Here is a 19,482-nt window from a genome sequence, read left to right on the forward strand (position 1 = left end):
GGCCCACAGGAAGCACTCACTAAATGTTAGCTGCTGCTATTCTGCTGGGAATATGGTTGGTAGGATGGAAGGAGGTTTACTGAGTGCAGTCGTGATGATAGCAAGTAATATGTGACAGGCACTGTCGTAAGCCACAATTCTGTGAGGTAGTTCCTATTATTAAGGCTGCTTTGGAGATAAGGAAACTGAGGTTACACGACTTAGCCATGTGACCCTTAGCAAGTTGCTGAACATCTATGTGCTTCGGTTTCTTCATCTGGCAAATTGTGATAATAGTGCCCGGGGCTTGAATAGACTCATGGAGAGTTTTTCTTGGATGGCAGTTCTCCCTCCAGCCCTCTCCATTGGGTAACCTCTGCCCCCAAGCTGTAGGGAAAGCGTGTGCCTGGGAAGTAGGGGGAGTTGCACCCGTGTGCCCCTCCAACTCCCTCACACCCCTTGTCTAGATGTCTAAATATCAGCTCCGCAGGAGGCCGGTTTGTCCTCCTAATCTCCCTCTCTCATTCTTCACCATTTCCTACCGGGCTGTAGGCTGGGGCTGAAGAGATAAGCGGTCTGGGGTTCAGCATGCTGACTAACAAATAGATTGACAGCCCCACCACCCAGTAGCCTGGCCCTATGACCCTTTAGAAAACCCCAGTTCCACCCTTCTCTTTCACTCTTTTGCTACCAGAACATGGTTTTGTTTTGTTTGGTTTTATTTTTTGTCCCAGTGGAAGAGGATCAAGTCCTAAGACCTTTAAACCTCCACATGCACCAAAGAAAACATGATACACACTGAGGAACATTCTGGGGTTGTAGTGCCCTCAGAACAGTAGAGTAGGGAGCACCCGGTAAGACCCACGGCCCATTTTTCTGTATAGTTACAAGACAGATTCCTGAAGAGCAGAGGTCAGTGAACTTTTCTGTAAAGAGCCGGATAGTAAATATTTTAGGCATTGCAGGCCACATAATGGTCTCTGTGGCATATTCTTTCTTTTCCTTTAAAAATGAGACTGGTTGAAGTCTGGCTTTGTCCTAAAGGCTATAGCTTTTTGATCCTGCTATATAGACTCTCAGTCTTTGGTTTCCTTTATCTGGCTGGGATTCTTTTTACAGGATGAGTGCAGAATTTCCTTGCTTCCTGAGGAGAGGTATTCCTTTTGTGTGAAGACAGGAATTCATGGACAGGGTCAGGTCACTTCTGGTGTTCTACTGGGTTAACTAGTGTTCCTGGACAGAACGAGGACAGGGATTCCTGTAGTTTCTATAGTTTTGTTCCTCTCCTGAACCAAGTAGGGATTTCTTTTTTTTTTAAGATTTTATTTATTTATTCATGACAGACACCGAGAAAGAGAGGCAGAGACACAGGTAGAGGGAGAAGCAGGCTCTGTGCAGGGAGCCCAATGCGGAACTCGATCCCGGGTCCCCAGGATCACACCATGGGCTGAAGGCGACGTCAAAATGCTGGGCCACCAGGGCTGCCCCCAAGCAGGGATTTCTATACAGGACAAGATAGTTGTTTCTGGAGAGCTCCAGACTAGGGGTTCCATACAAGTTTAGGATGGGGCTTCTTATACTGCCTTATGAGTTTCCTACAAAGAGATCAGGTGGTCCAGTTCAGGGTTAGCGCATGTGTTTCTATACAGGTTCAGAGCTGTATTAATGTAGACAGTAGGAACAGGTGTTTGTGTCTAGATTCAATGAAGAAATTGTTATTAATTGGTCTAAAATATGCTAGCTGCTGTAACAAACCCAGAATTGGGGATTAATAAATAAATGTTTATTTCTTGCTCATATAAGTCAATGTGAATATTTATTACTGATCACTCAGAGGCCCAGGCAACTTCCATTTTGTGTCTCTGCTCTCCTCTGAATCCTTGGAGTTCTCACTGTTCAGCTGGTAGATGGGAAAAGAGAGAGTGAGGGATTCTGTGAGAGATTTTTATGGGCTGGGCCTGAAAGTGGTGTATAACATCACTTTGCCCATACTCCATTGGTCAGAACTCTGTCACATGTCCGTATCTCATTGTAAAAGAGATTGGGAAAGTGAGCTCAGGAAGACAGGTTTGAAGAGCCTATAGCAGTGCCTGCTACAGGATTCTGTAGACCCCACAGAACTTTTCTGTCCAATGTGGCAGCCACTAGCCACAGGCAGGATAGTGGTTCCTGTATAAGGTGCAGGTGGAGTTTCCAGGACAAGGCCAGAGCCAGGGCTGTCAGAGTCACATCAGGGCTACCTATTCAGAGTTGAGTATTTCCAGAAAGCAAGGTTAGGAGTTCCTATAAAGGATCAGGCCAGAGATTCCCATGAGGATTTCTGTTGAGAGGAAAAGGTTTTCTACAGAGAGTTCTAGTACAGTTGTAGGCAAGGCTTCCTATAGAGGGTAAAGGCTATGGAGCTAATGCATGGTAAAGATAGGAAGCCTTGTACAGTGCCTAGGAAAGGGATCCTGTGCCAGATGAGGCCATAGGTACCTGTATAAGGTGAGATCTAGGCTTAAAGTAGAGGGTCAGGAAGGGGTTTTATTTTCTTCTTCCTTTTTTAAAAAAGATTTTATTTATTTATTCATGAGAGACACACAGAAAGAGAGAGAAGCAGAGACACAGGCAGAGGGAGAAGCAGGCCCCATGCAGGGAGCCCGATATGGGACTCGATCCCTGGTCCCCAGGATCACACCCTGGGCCGAAGGCAGGCGCTCAACCGCCGAGCCACCCAGGGATCCCTCTTCTTCCTTTTATTTAAAAAAGAAAGCGTTTTAAGTTTAAGACTGAGGTTCCTGTTGAGAGTTGGATTGTAGTGGGGGGTGGGCACCTGGCTGGTGCAGTTGGTTGAGTCTGACTCTTGGTTTCGACTCAGGTCATGATCTCAGGATCCTGGGATCAAGCCCTGGGTTGGGCTCTGTGCTCATCGTGGAATTGCTTAAGATTCTCTCTCTCCCTTTCCCTCTGCCCCTCCCCACACCATGCCCTCACATGCTCGCTCTTTCTCTCTCTCTCTCAAATAAATCTTTTTATTTTTTTATTTTTATTATTATTATTATTATTATTATTTTTAATTTTTATTTATTTATGATAGTCACACACACACACACACACACACACAGAAAGAGAGAGAGGCAGAGACATAGGCAGAGGGAGAAGCAGGCTCCATGCACTGGGAGCCTGACGCGGTATTCGATCCTGGGTCTCCAGGATCGCGCCCTGGGCCAAAGGCAGGCGCTAAACCACTGCGCCACCCAGGGATCCCTCAAATAAATCTTTTTAAAGAAGAGTTGGATCATGGGTTCTTATGGACTCTACAGGTTAGGGTGTGAGGTCAGGGATTGTGCACAGTGACATCAGGGGTCATTGTCAACAGTGGAGGCAAGAGCTATATTCAATTGGAGTTTCTGAAGAGGTTGAGGATGGAGTTTCTACCGAGAGCCAGGTCGGTGGTTCAGAACTAGATTTTTATTGTGGTTGGAGTGTTTCTATTTTTTTGAAGATTTTATTTATTCATGAGAGACACAGAGAGAGGCAGAGACATCGGCAGAGGGAGAAGCAGGCTCCCCATGGGGACCCCCATGCGGGACTCAATCCCAGGACTCTGGGATCACGACCTGAGCCAAAGGCAGACATTCAACCACTGAGCCACTAGGTGCCCCTGAAGTGTGTCTAAAAATGCTATCTGGAGGGCTGGGCTCCAGTATAGTGTGAAGACAGAGATGTCCTGTCCAAGGTCAAGGTAGGATTTCTGTAGAGAGATTGAGACTAGTGAAAAGGTGTCTTTAAAGGATTGGTACAAGGGTTTCCTTATAGTGTGAGCTCACAGATTCCTAATTTGGCTAAGTCAGAGGTTCCTGTGCCATGATAGGACAGGGCTTCCTCCTATGCAAGGTAAAGGCCGATATTCCTGTCTAGGGTCAGGATGGGTTTCCTGTTGCTAGTTAGAGAAAGGGTTCCCTTAGAGTGTCAGGCTAGCCATTTTTCTGGGAAGTGAGGGCTGGGGCTCCTGAACAAGATGGGGCAGGCACATATCCAGCACAGATTCTGAGAGAGGTTTCTGTTCAAGATGTGGATAGGGGCTCCTACAGAGTGAGAGAGCTGCTGGGTTTCTGTGGGGTGGCCAGGCAGGCAAGAGGTTTTTGCAAGGCCAGGGCAGTTCTGGACAATCCCTGTAATGAGCATAGACTGCTGTGATTCTGCAGCAGGGTAGCATGGTGGGTAGCTGAAGGAGTACTGTCCTGAGGACATCTGCTTACCCCTACTCTGTTCAGGATATGCAGGCCTGCAGTCCTTATCTCTGGGGCCCTAAGGGAAAGCCATGAAGAGAAGCTGCCTAAAAGCAAATTCAGATTTGAGTGGATTGAGGAGTGAGTGATGAGAGACAAGAGGGACAGAGAGACAGACAGACAGAGAGAAGCAGCCAAGTTAAGTGTGAGCAAGACTCACGTGGGGGGAAGTGGCATCCAAAATGCACTCCTTAAACTCAGTGTGGTCAGGGCAAGTTATGCTGGTTCTGAACCTTACTTTTTCATTAATAAAATGAAAATGGAAAATGAGTATATTTTCTTTTCCTTGGAGGTGTTTTTTTTCAGGTGTTCACAGAGCTAAAGCAACTGATGCTTCCTAGCCAGGCATTCCTTGACCCACAGCAAGCACTCAGCAAATGGTGCTGCTTGCTGTCAGGAGTGTGGGTAGTATGGAGGCTAAGCCACAGAGCCTGGCTCGGCCCCATGTCACCAGCTGTGTGGTCTCAGGAAAGCCACTCAACCCCTCTGGCTTGGATGTCACCTGACTCAGCATAGGCTCCTATGTCAGGGTTTTCCATTTTGGAAGAACACATTCCACTCTGCGGGGGAGCAGTTGGCCCAGGTGACTAGATGCATTGGCGAGAGGAGTGGCACTCCCGGAGAGCTCCCAGCACCTCCAGGATCTAAATATCACCCCCAGAAGCTATTCTGTTCTCCTCATCTTCCCCTCTCCTTCTCTACCATTTCCCACAGAGCTGCAGGCCGATCTGGGCTGAGAGAGATAAGAGGTGACTGACAGGGAAAGCCCAGGGGCAACCCCATGGTCCCGCACTGGCCTTCTGACTCTCGTGATGGCTACCATTCTGGCCCCTACCTCTTCCTCCCATTTCCTGTCTTGCACATGTCTTTTGTCCTCTGGAAGAGGGACCCTCATTTAGACCAACCAAAACTATATGTTGATCCTTCCACGAGGGAGTACATGTAGGGCTGCCCACGTCATCAGCCACTCATAGACACTGTGACATGGCACATGCCATGTGATCTGCACTTACACACACAGAGACTCGCATAGAAATAATGCTGTGTAGACCTCTGCGGTCACCCTGTTCTGCCTCCACACACCACCACACACAGGCTTTATTCCACATGCCAAAAGTGTTGGATCCATCTGCTTCTGTGCCCACCACACAGGCCATCACGTTTTCTCAGAGATCACCCCAAAATGGTGCACAGTCACACCAACACAGCACCACACATTCTTCCGCACATGCCATCATGTACACACACTTACACATTCTCTAACGCCATCACCTATGCCCCGGCTCTTGCTGTCGCCTGGTGTCACACATACTATCTTGCAAAGCCTCACCCTCCTCAGTCACACACTGGATCTCACACTGTGATGTGGGGCTACACATGCTGTCTCAGACAACCCAGGAGCTGTCACACGCAGTTTCATGTACACCATTTACAGTGGCACGTCATAAGCCACAATCATGAAGTGTTACACATGCTGCCTCAGCTCCCCATGGCCACACATTGCAGCCATACACTGTCATCAAAGACTCTGACATCCTGCCTACTATCACTCTTTATTCAGTCTCACACAGACTTATGCCTCTGCTTTCAGGACTTTGGTGGTTTTATTTTACAAAAATCTTTGAAGATCCAGGCCAAGGGATGGCTGGGGCCCAGAGGGTGGGGTGGTACAGACTGCTGGCTACATAGGAGAGGGACCCCACCCTCCTGCCCTGAGGCCATGCTCTGTGCCCTCAGGAGCTGAGTGGAGCCACCACAGTGGTGGTGGTGGTGGGAGGAACAGGACCTGTGGGAAAGGAGCTGGCGGAGGACCCCAAGAGGGGTCCTGGGAAAGGCATGAGGTGGCTAACAGGCCCCGACAGCACCACGGGGCCCAGGCCTTGATAGAGATGGGCAGTACTGGGCGGGCCCAATGTCAAGCTTGAGGCCACCTCGCCACAATTCCCACTCCCGCTGCTCCCAGCCACCACCATGAAGCCACCAGCCGGTCCTTCAGCTCCTCCTGTACCTCCCAGACTTGACCCTCGTTTCTTTTTCCCTTTTCCAGATGCCTTGCGGTTTCGAGTCTGTATACCATCCTTCCGCATGGTCAGTGGCCGGTTCACCTGCCAAAAGGGAGGCTGTGAGTGTTTCCCAACTCCACATCTTTGCCTCTCTGTCTTTTTTTTTTTTTTTTGAAATATTTATTTCTTCATGAGAGACACACACACACAGAGGCAGAGGCATAGGCAGAGGGAAAAGCAGGCTCCCCACAAGGAGCCCGATGGGGGACTCAATCCTGGACCCCAGGATCATGCCCTGAGCCAAAGGCAGATGCTCAGCTGCTGAGCCACCCAGGCATCCCAGCCTCTGTGTCTTGACTAGGGAAGCCACCTCCATCCCCCATCTTCAAGCCCAAAGAATCGGTTCAGGGACTAGGGGGCATGACCCTGGTATGGTGCGGGGATTGTCCTATGGAATTCCAAGGTTATGAGGCCCTGGGCTTGGGCAAGCCTCTGAGAGCTGCCTCTGGTTTAGGGCAGGAGGATGGAAGTTAGCTGATGGCTAGAGAAGAGGAAGGAGCCAGAGGAGGGAGGAGGGGCAGTAGGGAGTGGAAGGGTGTGAGGAGATGAATGGAGGAGGGAGGAAGGAGGATGGAGGAGGAGGGGACTAGAGAAGGAAGGAGGGGGCAGAAAAGGAGTAGACAGAAGGGGAAAAGGAGAGATGAGGGAGGGCAATGGAGGGAAGCAAAGGTGGAAGTGGAACAGGAGCAAGGGAGGAGGGAAGTGGGATGACAGAAGGAGAGGAGGGAGGAGGGAGGCTCCAGAGGAATAGGGCAGGGCAAACCTGGTGTAGCTTGTAGTAGAGGCCACAGGCATTACACACAGGGTCCCCACTGGCATTTCTCCGCCACAGTGTCGTGGTGGTTGTCTGGCAGTTGGTGCACTGAGTACCTGCCCGTTTGCTGACAATCTGGGGGAGAGAGAATGTGAGGGTCAGCCTACTAGGAGGTGGAGAACCCAAGGGGTCAGTGTCAGGTTGAAGGCAGGGCTTCCCCTGTAGAGTAAGAACAGATGTTCTTATAGGACGATGACTGTGGGTTCTCTTTAGGGCAAGGACAAGGCCTCCTGGCCAGGTTAGCGGATTTTGGTATTGGGGGTGAGACTGCATCAGTGATTCCCAACTTTGGCCATACGTGGGAATCGCTCAGGGAGTTGAGAACAATCCTGCTGCCCAGGTGACACCCTAGATCAATGAAATCACATCTAAAGGAGGGCCCCAGGCGCCTGTGGTTCCAAGTGTCCTGAGGTGAGTCCCGTGTGAAGCCAAGGAGGAAACCCTGCTGTGCAGGGAGAGGATGGGGTTCCTGCGTGTAACTTATGAAGGTAGGTTGAGGATAGGCATTCCTGTGCACAGCTGGGTTCCCGCATGGGTGGGGAAGGGATGGGCGGGGTGGGACATGGGTTCTCAAGAGCGTGAGGATAGGGATCCTTGCACAGGTCAAGAACAGCAGGTCCTGGGTAAGGGGAGGCAGGCCTGGGGTCTTACCAGGCGCTTCTTGGGCCGGATGAGGGGCCTGTTCTGCCCATTCATCTTGTGATAGAGGCCACAGGCATTGCATAGGTAGTGGCCCGTCCTGTCCCGCCGCCACAGTGGAGTGGCTGTTGCTCCGCAGTTTACACATTCCCTGGCCTCTGATGGGGTGGACAGAGGGGACGGGGGAGCCCAGGCTGAGCCCAACTCTGCCTTGGACAGCCCCCTCCACACACACACACACATACCTCAACCTCCCTGTCCCTTTTTGGGGACCTCACCGCAGGGGGGCAAGGGCAGTGTTCCACGAAGCTTGGGGGAGGAATAGGCCGCTGGATTGAGGGGGCTCCCGGTGGGAGAAAAGAAGGTACTGGAAAAGTCAGGACCCCCGTAGGCACTGCTGGGGACAGGGATTGATGAAGGCAGTGCAGGCCCCAGCGTCAAGAGATCTGGACTTAGCCGCTCTGTCTTTAAGGTCTCCAGGAAGCTGCTGCCGCCTTTCCCATCTGGGTCTTCTGGGGCCTGGGGAGGGGAGTCCTCGCGGGTGGGGCACACAGTCGAGGCAGGGTAGAGCCCTGTCTTGCCGTAGGTCCAGCCAGTGTACGGTGAGCCCCCTGGGATCCCCTCCATGCAGTTGAGCAGTGGGTACACCTGAAAGACTATTATGGAGGGTGGGTATGGGAAGGAAGGAGGGATCAGTATAAAGCTATCCTGCTTTTGGGGTGCAGCGGTGCCCGGTCAGTTCTGACAGAGCAGCCAAGTTTTTAGTCTTCCCATAGGTGACCAGAACAGCTGCTGGCCACTGGGTAGCTCCAGGATTCTGAGCCCCACTTGTCACTTTGGCAACTACAGAACCTCTGCCGGTTTCCAAAGGGGCTTTGAGGGTGACCGTTGGGATTCAGAGCCCTATGGATCACTTGACAGTTAGGGCCACCATTGCCTACTTTCAATGCTGCTTTCCAGTCTGGTCACCCCAAGACAGGTTGGGGGAGCATTGGGCATTCCCAGGTCTGGGCTTAACTGGGGCAAGTGGCTAGCTCAGTCATCTGAAGGTTTCTGGCCATTTTTAAGATGACCTCTTAGTGGGATTCTGCCCTAGTTGAGGGTCCCCAGGGCAGCCCAGACAGCACGGAGTCAGTGCTAAGACAGCCACCCAAAGGAGTTACCTGGGGAGTGCCTGTAGGCTTCGGCATCCCTGTAGTAGGCCAGAGCCGCTGCGGCCGTGGCCGTGCTGGGGGCCGTGGAGGAGGCTGCTGCATCCAAGCCCTCTGGCCCAGAGGGGAAGAAGACCCCCGACTCCGGTGGTGACGATACCAAGGCCGGGTCCACAAACTGGGGCAGGGGCTCCGAGGTCCCCAGGGCCCCTAGGCCAGGGAACTCCATGGGGCCTCGGGTATGACCTGTGAGGACGGGAGGGGTCCTCAGACTCCAAACTTCTTCTCCCCTTTCCACACTGCCCCTCCTCCCTCCTTTCTCCCTCCCCTGCTCCATTCCCTGTCTTCATAGCCTTCTTTTCCTCCGCCCCATCTTTCCCGTCCTCCCTTCCATCATCCCCTCCTTCCTACTGCCCCTTCTCCTCCCCTTCCTACCCCACTTGTCTTTCTTCCCCTCCCTCTCTTCCATTCCCTCTTCTCTTCTGCCTCCTTTCTTCTCTCTCCCTCCTTCCACCTCTTCTTTTCCTTCCTCTCATCACTTCCCTTCTCTCTCCTCTCTTCTTCCCTCTCCTCTCTTTCCCTCATACCTTTTATTCTCTCTCCCTGGCCCTCCTCCCCTTCTCTTTCTTCATTTGTTCCCCCTCTCTCAGCCACTCATCCTCCTTTCCCCTTTCTGCATCTCCTCCCCTCCTCATTTTCTCTTTCCTTCCTGACTGTCCCCTTCCTCCCTTCCTTTTCCTTCATCTTCCTCCTCTCCCTCCCTTTCTACTCATCTCTTTCTTCTCTCCTCATTTTCTCCTGTCCTCCGCCTCTTTTCCCCCAATAGGAGTTTGGGTGGGCTGGGCTGGGGTGCAGAGCCAGAGTCCCTGGAACCACTTGTCAGCCCTGGGACCTTGGGGTTCACCCTCCTGTGCTCCCCAACTTCATTCCTATCTGTTGCATCTTCTAACTTTCTCAGAAACCCATGGTTTCCGGCTTGACTCCTCCCTCCCCCCACCTCCGTTGGGTCTGCAGACAGAGGGCCCCCTCAGTTCCTCCCTGCTCAATGGGGGGGGTCATTACCCCTCACGGCTTATCTCTGCCATCCCCGCCCAACTTTTGAAATCACCCCAAGGCCACTGGCTTCCTCTGAAGAGGGGGACAGGTCTGAGGTGTTCCCTCTACCCATACCCTCTGCCCTGGGGAGGTCTACCATAGTTCTGCTTTCGGGTTCCTTCACTTCCAACCATCCGCAGGCCTCAGTTTCCCCAGCTGCCAGATAGGAGGTGGTTACAGGGGCCCAGCTAAGACCTGTGAGATGGCGGCTTGGTCTCTGCCCCTTTGTCTCTGTCCCTCCTTGTGTGTGTATCTGTGTCACTAAGGCTTACTCTCCTCACACACTTTCTTCTCCAGCCCGGCCCTCCATATTTCTGCCCTTCTTTCTATGTCTTACCCTCTCTCTTTCTCTGCTTTTGTGAATGCCTGATTCCACCTCCTTTCTCTTTTTTTTTTTGCCACGTTTCTATCTCTGATTGTCTCTCTCCATCTTTATCTCTATGTCTTGCGTCTTTTTCTGTTTCTCTTCTCCCTTCCCTCTCCAGTCATGTCTCTGAATGTCTCTACATCTCTCCCACTCAATCTCTTTCTGCTTATCTTCTCTCTGACTCTCACTCTTTTCCTGCCCTCTGGCTTTATTTCTAGTCTGCCTTACTAGTCCCACCTCCTCTCCCATACCTCACTTCACATAGCCTGGGAGTGGGGAGAGCCAGAAAACCTACTCCTGCCCCTGACTTGCCCTATGAATCTGAAGGCCTCAGTTTCCCTGTCCTTGAGGTGGAGTGACAGAGTAGAAGGCCATCTTCACAGCCCCAGCCTACATGACCCACTGTGAACACTGTCGGCTCAGGGTTGGGGGTTGTGCTGGGGAAGAGATGAGCCGGCAGCTCTGTCCACCACCAATCTCTGGGCCCCGGGGTCTCCGATGACTGTTCCCAGAGTAGGTGTCTTGCCGCTTCCTCAGTTTCCAGCTGTTTCCTCTGTGCCTCTCCACAATTCTATCTGTGAAGATCTCGCCTTCTGTTCCTGGGTCTCCTTCACTTTCACGCTGTCTCCTTCTGTTTCTCCTTTCTTTTTCTTCATGTCTGTCCCTAGCTCTTTTTCTCCCTCCTTCTCTCCCTCCCTCCCATGCTCTCTGCCCCTCTCCCCTCCCCCCTCTCCTCCTCTCTCCCTTCCTTCTCTGTCTGCCTGTCTCTTGTTCTTTCTGTCTCCATCACCATTGTACCTTTATCCCCCCTCATCCTCACCTCACCTCACCCTGTCCCCCATGGTCTCCCTCTAGTCCCATGGCCCCACATCCCTGCACCTAGCACCTTGGTGGGTCCAGGGCTGCCCACCCGTCCTATGGCAGGGGCCCAGCCCCCCCACCCCCAGTTATCACTCTCCGGACAGAGATAAAGTTTATCTCGAAGCTGGGGGATATGAAAGCTCCTTATCAGCTGCCCCACTAGAGTAAGTGCTGCCCCAACGGGCAGCAAGCAGCAGGCTGGCACCCTCAACTCTCCCTCGGCCCAGCCCCTCACCCCAGGTAACATCCCTGTCCCAGCCTTCAAGGGAGGGTCTCATTGGACTGGAGGGAACAGAGATAGGGTCTGGGGGCAGATGAGTCTTGGGAGGCTTTGATGTGGAATTTGAGGTCAGATAGAGGGGTGGGGGACTCAGGGAGAGGTTGGGGGCATAGCTCTAGTTTGGGGAAAGCAGATAATGGTATTTGAGGAGCAGAGACATTTGAAAGGTCACATTTGGGGATCAGAAATAGGCTGGAAAAGCAGAAACAAGATTGGGGATGTGAGGTGAAGTTTGAGAGCCAGAAAGTTGAGAAGTTGGGAATGTAGTTCAGGGAGTCAGAGATGAATTCAGAGGATCATGGAAAAGTTTGGAGGTTCCATGGGTTTCGCTGGAGCAGAGATGGAGTTTAGGGGTCAGAGCTGGGTTTGGACAGGCAGGAATGTGTCTGATAGAGATAAGTTATGAGAGCAGAGGAGGAGTTTGAGAACTGAGATGGAATTGGAATGGAGAAAGATTTGGGACCAGAGGAGATCTGGGGACCAGAGACATATTTGGGGGCTGAGATGGGGTTTAGGGAAGGTAGGCATGAGGATTCATGTGGCAGACAAGACTTAGTGTAGTAGACTTGGTGTTTAGAGTGACAGACATTTTGGTGTGCAGGCAAGGGGCTGGGGGGAGAGAAGTGGTTTGGAGGGGATCAGAGAGAAGTCACAGGGAAAAATATGACGCTTAAGAGGCACAGATGGGGATAAGGGGATGAAGCTGGGGTTTAGGGGACCAGAGAATGTGGAGCAGAAACCATAATGGGGAGCAGACAAGGGCTTGGGGAGCAAAGTGAGCTTTGGGGGCAAACTCAGAAACAACTCCAGGTGAGTGAAAAGCAGATTTGGGGCAGAGATAGGATTTGGGGGAGAGAGGCATGTTGTAGGGGGCAGAGATGGGGCAAAGGGAGCAGAGTTAAGGCACCAGGAGTAGATATCTTAGAGAGGGTGGGAGTTAGGGCAGAAAAGAGGTTGGGCTTGGGGGGCAGTTTCAGGGTAGAGATGAAGGTTGGAAAGACAGGTAGTTTGGAGGAGCTGTGAAGGGTATTGGGGGTGGTAGACACTTCGGGGACCAGCGGCAGGCTGGGGATCCTGAAGCAGGCTGGAGGAGTAGCTTTGAGGTAAGGGACAGCAGGCCTGGGGTTTGCCTTGCTGGGGGCTCTGGGGGTCTGAGACTGACCTGGGCTTGTTGGCGCAGAGGGTTCGGCCGCGTTGGGGATGTGGCGAGTTCAGTGTGATCCCAGGGGGTGTCCTGGCTGGCCTTGGCCTTTGAGGTTCCCTTCCTCCTTCCCTCCCTCCCTCCCCTCTCCCTCCTCCCTCCTCCCCAGGGAGTGGCTGGTGCCCCAGTGGGTGGGGCAGACCAGGGGAGGGGGCGGGCTCCCTGCTGGTGGGGCACCTCTTGGGCAGTGGGAGCCTCCCTCTGCCCCACCTGCCCACCCCATGGATTCTCAGACCCTGTTCACCTTGGGCTCCCATAGACTTCAGTGTCCAGCCAAACAAAATGGGCCAAAGCCAAGACAAAATGAAACTAGCAGATAGGGTTTTATGACTCCGCAAGGCTTTTCAGCGTGTGTTTCCAGAGTCCCTACTGTGTGCTGGGTCAGATTTGGGCTTGGGCCCTTGCGTATATGAATCTTTCTGGCCCCAGGGAGAGGAGGGGTGTGACTATACCCATTTTGCAGGCGAGAAGAATGAGGCTCACAGAGGTTCGGTGGGATTAGAACCAGGGCCCATGGGACATCTTGATGACCCAGGCCCAGCCTGAAGGCTGGGCCAGACCAGGGCTGGCGGGAGGCAGGGGCACACTTACTCAGTGCCCCACTGGGGCTTACGCCAGCTCCGGCCTGCCCTGGGGCAGCAGATAAGTCTTATCAGATGGAGGAGACTGTGGCTGTTGGCTCCGCGGTAACAGGCTGTCTTGGGATGGGGGGCGGGGCTGGGGGGGCACCCAGGGACAGCGGCTTCAACTTGTTGCCACCATGCTGCTTTGGAGGCGGGAAACAGGTGCGACCCAGGGTTGGTGGCTCTGTGGGTCCCTGAAGAGTGGGATAGAGTGGGGGAAGGGAAGAACTGCAGGGCTAGAGAAGGAAGAGAGGCAAGAGAGCAAGAGACAGAGAGATGGGAATGGAGAGACTTAGGGAGAAAAAGTGAGACAGCTGGAAGGAGGCAGAGAGAAGGCACAGGAAGGAGGGAGAGATGCCAAGAGAGCCAGCAACAGTTAAAGATCCATAGAGAGAGGGGCAAAGAGAATGAGAGCCACAGCAGAAGGTGAAAGATACAGCCTGACATTGATGGAGGCCAAGGACACAAGTGGAGAACTCCAGAAGGGAGACAAAGATGATGATGTAGAGGGAGACGGAGTCTGAGAGGAAGTCCACAAGACCCCAGATGTCAGCCTGGGGTCTGCTCTGGGCTGGTGGTGCTGGGGTGGGTGGGACAGGTCCGTGTGGGGTGATGTGGACTCATAGGATCTGTGGCTCTGCCCTCAACCTACTGAGAGGGCCCTCCAGAACTTTTGCTCCTCAGTCCCCACCTTTCTGTCTTGCCTTACCTCTCCCAAATAGTAGCACCAGAAACGACAGCCTGTGTTTCATGCTGACACAGAACCAGGCCAGGCCTGCTCTGAGCACTTTCTCCATGTAAAATCAATGGACGCACATACAGACACTAGGTGTCCAATTTGGGTCCCTGTAGAGAGGGTAAGACCACACACACTGGTGGTTCCAGGACGCCACAGGACAGAGCACTCTCCTGACCACCCATTCTACAGATGGGGAGATTGAGACCTGCCCAGGGCATGGGGCAATGATGGAGCCCTGGGTCAGTGGGTCCTGCTCCCCCACTGGCTGCCCCAGTAGGAGCTTGCTGTCCTCATCTTGCCTCCATGGGCCTCATTGTCCTCAGAAGCAAAATGAGAGGTATGCTGAGCTTTTATTTTTTTTTAAGACTTTATTAATTTATTCATGAGAGACAGAGAGAGAGAGGGGCAGAGACACAGACAGAGGGAGAAGCAGGCTCCCTGCAAGGAGCCCAATGTGGGATTCGATCCCGGATCCCAGGATCACGCAATGGGCCAAAGGCAGATGCTCAGCGGCTGAGCCACCCAGGTGTCCCATGCTGAGCCTTCATAAACAAGGAGGATGAGGACCCCTATGAGTTAGGTGGTAAGGTTTTCAGGACTTCCACTCTAGAGCCAACCTGCCCTCATTTATAGACTGCCCTAACCACCGAGGGGCCATGTGGCCTTGGGTAAGTTAGCAGCCTCTTTGGACCTCAGTTCCTCATCTGTAGAGATGGGGTAATAATAGCAGCTATTCCATAGAGTGATTGGGACAGCTAAATGAGATTTAATCCGTTAAGTGATTTTAACTCACTTGAATCTGAAATCTCAATAAATGTTAAGTACTCTTATTTATAGAGTACTTCATGTGTACAAGGGGTAGTCCTTGACCCTTTTTTACTAGCACTACTAATTCCAGTAATAATGCTAATAATATGTGACTCTGATACCAATTTTAATTAACAATCCTAATTCTAATATCGATACTAATCTTTTTTTATACTAATCTTTTCAAAAAGGTTTTACTTATTTATTAGAAAGCATGCATACACAAGCAGAGGGAGCAGCAGACAGAGGGAGAGGGAGAAGCAGGTTCCCCACTGAGCAGGGAGCCTGATATGGGACCCAATCCCAGGACCCTGGGATCATGACGTGAGCCGAAGGCAGACACTCAACCAACTGAGCCACCCAGGCACCCTATCAATACTAATCTTAATAGTGATAATAATACTGATATTAATTCTAAATCTAATAATTATTATTTTCATTCTATCCACAACCATACTAATGCTAATTCTGGTACAAATACTTTAGCACTAATATAGTAATAACAACAGCAGCAGTAATAATATTAGTAATAACTAATGCTAATTCTGGTACAAATACTTTAGCACTAATATAGTAATAACAACAGCAGTAAGGACTCAAACGTTTGTCGAGCCACCCCAGGCACTGTGCTAAGTGCTCTCGGCTAATTTTATCCTATCTCACCAGGTCCTTGTGGTGTGAGTGTGTATAATTGCCCGCATCTTCCAGACTGGGAGTGGACTCAGGGAAATGAAGATGTTCCTCCCAGGGCCTGTGCTCTTGTCTCAGCTCTGACCCTGATTGGCCACATGATTCCTGGGCAGGCCACCCTCTGAGCCTCAGTTTCTTTGCCTGGATAATGGGTACCATTTTAGAACCCAAAGTGAATGTTATTGAGAGGCCACTCGATACAGGTCCTCCCCGGCACACCATAGATGATGAGCTCTGTAATGATAACTCTCTTTGTTGTTATTTTTAAATTAGAAACGGCAGTTACAATATTGGGAGCAAGTTAGGGAAATCTGTCATCCTCAGGAAGGTCAGGCTGGAGGCATGTCTCAAACAAGAATTTGGCCACTGGACTCAGTCTATTTCTTCATAATTGGAGCAGAGAAAGGGCTTAGGAAGGGAAGTAAGGGGTGGAGGATGGGGACCTTAGAGCCCTGGCTCCATCAAGAGCCAGAAACCTTGAGGCTCACCCCATTCCCTCCCCCATCTCTGTGGAGGGGGCACAGGCCCAGAAGTCTGTGGCGACAGTTCAGCCAGCAGGGAGGCAGCTGGGAGTGGGCAGATAAGGGAATCTGCAGGGCCAGGCCAGGCTTTGGGAGAGACCCAAAGGGTGGGGGTGGGGGTGGGGTGTCCGGGCCAAGTGTCCCCTCTGTCAGGCCTCCATTTGAGGCTCAGCACCAACATCCTCTCTTCCTGGAAGGCTTCCCTGACTGGTTCCCCTCTTCCTGGCATCTTCTGAGTTCTAGAGCTTTGTCCAAGCCCATGGCATGTGGGCTATTTGTGCCTCTTCCAGACTGGAGTCCACCAGGCCAGGGGCCGAGCCTAACTCTCCTTGGTGTCAATCCTGCAGAGAGGAAGCATCAGCCAGAGCCTGGCTAAGGACTCAAACGTTTGTCTTAGAACCGAGTTGTTTTATTTTTATTTTTTAAAGAGAAAAGTATGAAGGATAATGTAACAACATTCATCTTTGTTACATGTTAATATTTTGCCTATTTGCTTCAGATACTTTTAAAAGAAATATGGTATTAGGGATCCCTGGATGGCGCAGCGGTTTGGCGCCTGCCTTTGGCCCAGGGCGTGATCCTGGAGACCCAGGATCGAATCCCACGTCGGGCTCCCGGTGCATGGAGCCTGCTTCTCCCTCTGCCTGTGTCTCTGCCTCTCTCTCTCTCTGTGACTATCATGGATAAATAAAAAAAATAATAAAAAAAATAAAAGAAATATGGTATTAGAGATCCAGCTGAAGTTCTTGTACAAATTCCATTTTGCGCTCTCCTTCCACTGCCTTGAGTTTGGTATTTGTCTTCTTCGTGACTGTTTTCATTCCATTACTACAGATCTATGTTATCCATAAACAGCATATGATACCGGAGGTTTTCGGCTTGTTTTTGAACTTCATATAAATGGACTCATATAGCTTTTGTTTCTTCTGCTTGGCATAATGTTTGTGACATTCACCCACGTTGTTGTATGTATTGATAGTTAATTCTCTTTCTATTGAGGTAGAATTCACATACTGCAAAATTCACCCTTTTAAGTGGATGTTTCAGTGGTTAGTGTATTCATGATGTTGTACAACTATCATCATTTTCAAATTCTTTTTTAAAATATTTTATTTATTCATGAGAGACACACAGAGAGAGGCAGAGACATAGGCAGAGAGAGAAGCGGGCTCCATGCAGGGAGCCCGATGCAGGACTTGATCCCAGGACTCCAGGATCATGCACTAAGCCAAAGGCAGGCACTTTAACCGCCAAGCCACCCAAGTGTCCCTATGAGTTCTTTACATATTCTGGATTTTAGTCCTTTCTCAGATAATGTGATTTGCAAATATGTGCTTCTATTTTTCGGTTGTCCTTTCACTTTCCCGTGTCCCTTGAAGCACAAAAACTTATAGCTTTTATGAAGTGCAATTTATTTTTTCTTTGATTGCTTATGAGTTACTTGCCATCTAAGAAACCATTGCCTAATCTAAAGTCATGAATATTTATGCCTATGTTTTCTTCCAGAAGTTTTATAGTTTTAGTTCTTACATTCATGTCTTTGATTTTTTAAAAAATATTTTATTCATTTATTCATGAGAGACACAGAGAGAGGGAGGCTCCTTCAGGGACCCTGCTGTGGGACTCCATCCCAGGACCCTGGGATCACAACCTGAGCCAAAGGCAGATGCTCAACCACTGACCACCCAGATGCCCCTGTTTTGTTTGGTGGGGTTTCTTGTTTTTTTGTTTTTTGTTTTTGTTTTTTAGTTACTTTTGGTATATGGTATGAAGTAAGGATCCAGCTTCATTCTTTTGCATGTGGATATCCAATTGTCCCAGTACCATTTGTTGAAAATACTGTTCTTTCCCCTATTGAATTATCTAGTCATGCTTGCCAAAAATCAGTTGCCCATAAATGTCTGAGTTTATTTCTGGACTCTCACTTCTGTTCCATTGATCTATAGATCTATTTCTATGCCAGTACCACCCAGCTTGATTACTATAGCTGTGCAGTATGTTTTTAAATCAGAAAGTTTAAGTCCTCCAACTTTATGCTTTTTCAAGATTGTTGTGGCCATTCTAGGTCCCTAGCATTTTCATATGAATTTTAGGATCAGTTTGTCAATTTCTGCAAAGCAGGCTGGGATTCTGATAGGGATTGCATTAAACCTGTGGATTAGTTTGAGGATATTGCCATCTTAACACCATGAAGTCTTCAGTCTATGATTAGAATATGTGATGTTGGGGCCCCTGAGTGATATATATATATATATATAATAACCTCTTATATATGTAATGGTTTTGTTGTGGGTTCCTTAAGATTTTCTCTGTAAGGGACGCCTGGGTGGCTCAGCGGTTGAGCGACTGCCTTTGGCTCATGGTGTGATCCAGGGATCTGAGATCGAGTCCCATATCGAGCTCCCTGCAAGGAGCCTGCTTTTCTCCCTCTGCTTATGTCTCTGTTTTTCTCTCCCTGTGTGTCTCTCATGAATAAATAAAATACTTAAAAAAAAGATTTTCTCTGTATAAGATCATGTCATCTGCAAATACAGATAGTTCTACTTCTTTTTTCCAATGTGGATGCTTTTTCTTTCTTTTTCTTACCTAATTGTCCTGGCTAGAACCTCTAGTACATTGTCGAATAGAAGTGGTGATAGGAGACATCCTTATCTTGTTCCTGATCTCCAGGAGAAAGTTTTTAGTCTTTCATCATTAAGTATGATATTAGTTGTAAGTTTTTTGTAGATGTACTTTATCATATTGGGAAGTTCTCATCTGTTTCTAGTCTGTCAAGTATTTTTATCATGAAAAGGTATTGAGTTTCGCCAAGTGCTTTTTCTGCTGCATCTGTTGAGAAGGTCATGTGGTTTTTGTCCTTTATTAATATGGGATATTACATTGATTTTCTTATGTTGAACAAATCTTGCGTTCTTGGGATAAATCGCACTTGGTCGTGGTGTATGATCCTTCTTATATATTGCTGAATTCTATTTACTAGTATTTTGTTGAAGATTTTTGCATCTATGTTCATAAGAGATATTGGTCTGTAGTTTTCTTGGTATGTTTCTGTCTAATTTTGGTATTAGGTTAGTGTGGCCTTGTAGATTTATTCCCTTTTATGGCTGAGTAGTATTCCATGGAATGGATATACCATGGTTTGTTTAACAATTCATCTCCTGAAGGACATGTGGGTCATTTCCAGTGTTTTCTATATTACAGCAAACCTGCAGTTTACAAATGCATACTCCTCTCTCTGTGCACACACATGCCAAAGAGTTTCTCCAGGGCCAGAGGATATCAGTCCATCAATTCACCTGCTCACCCATCTATCCATCCACCCACCTATCTACCCATTTATTCGTTTACCCATCTGCTGCCAACTCTCCCTCTCTCCTT

General features: G+C 49.9%; 1 protein-coding gene and 1 long non-coding RNA gene across 2 annotated transcripts in view; one reads left to right on the plus strand and one right to left on the minus strand.

The window, feature by feature from the left end:
- LOC140627716 (uncharacterized) overlaps positions 1 to 19,482 on the plus strand; it is a 55,701-nt gene that overhangs the window by 429 nt on the left and 35,790 nt on the right. The window contains exon 2 of the long non-coding RNA XR_012026340.1: positions 6,301 to 6,375. This is a non-coding gene — a long non-coding RNA (uncharacterized lncRNA). The remainder of the gene's footprint in view (positions 1 to 6,300; positions 6,376 to 19,482) is intronic.
- Positions 5,839 to 12,795, minus strand: GATA1 (GATA binding protein 1). The gene is made up of 6 exons (XM_072816247.1): positions 12,686 to 12,795; positions 8,933 to 9,166; positions 8,048 to 8,425; positions 7,782 to 7,927; positions 7,080 to 7,205; positions 5,839 to 6,358 (listed from the first exon to the last, which is right to left on the minus strand). The coding sequence occupies exons 2-6, from the start codon at positions 9,147 to 9,149 to the stop codon at positions 5,987 to 5,989; spliced, it is 1,239 nt and encodes a 412-aa protein (XP_072672348.1). The 5' UTR covers positions 9,150 to 9,166; positions 12,686 to 12,795; the 3' UTR covers positions 5,839 to 5,986.

Source organism: Canis lupus, chromosome X (genome assembly GCF_048164855.1).
Source record: "Canis lupus baileyi chromosome X, mCanLup2.hap1, whole genome shotgun sequence".
NCBI lineage: Eukaryota > Metazoa > Chordata > Mammalia > Carnivora > Canidae > Canis > Canis lupus.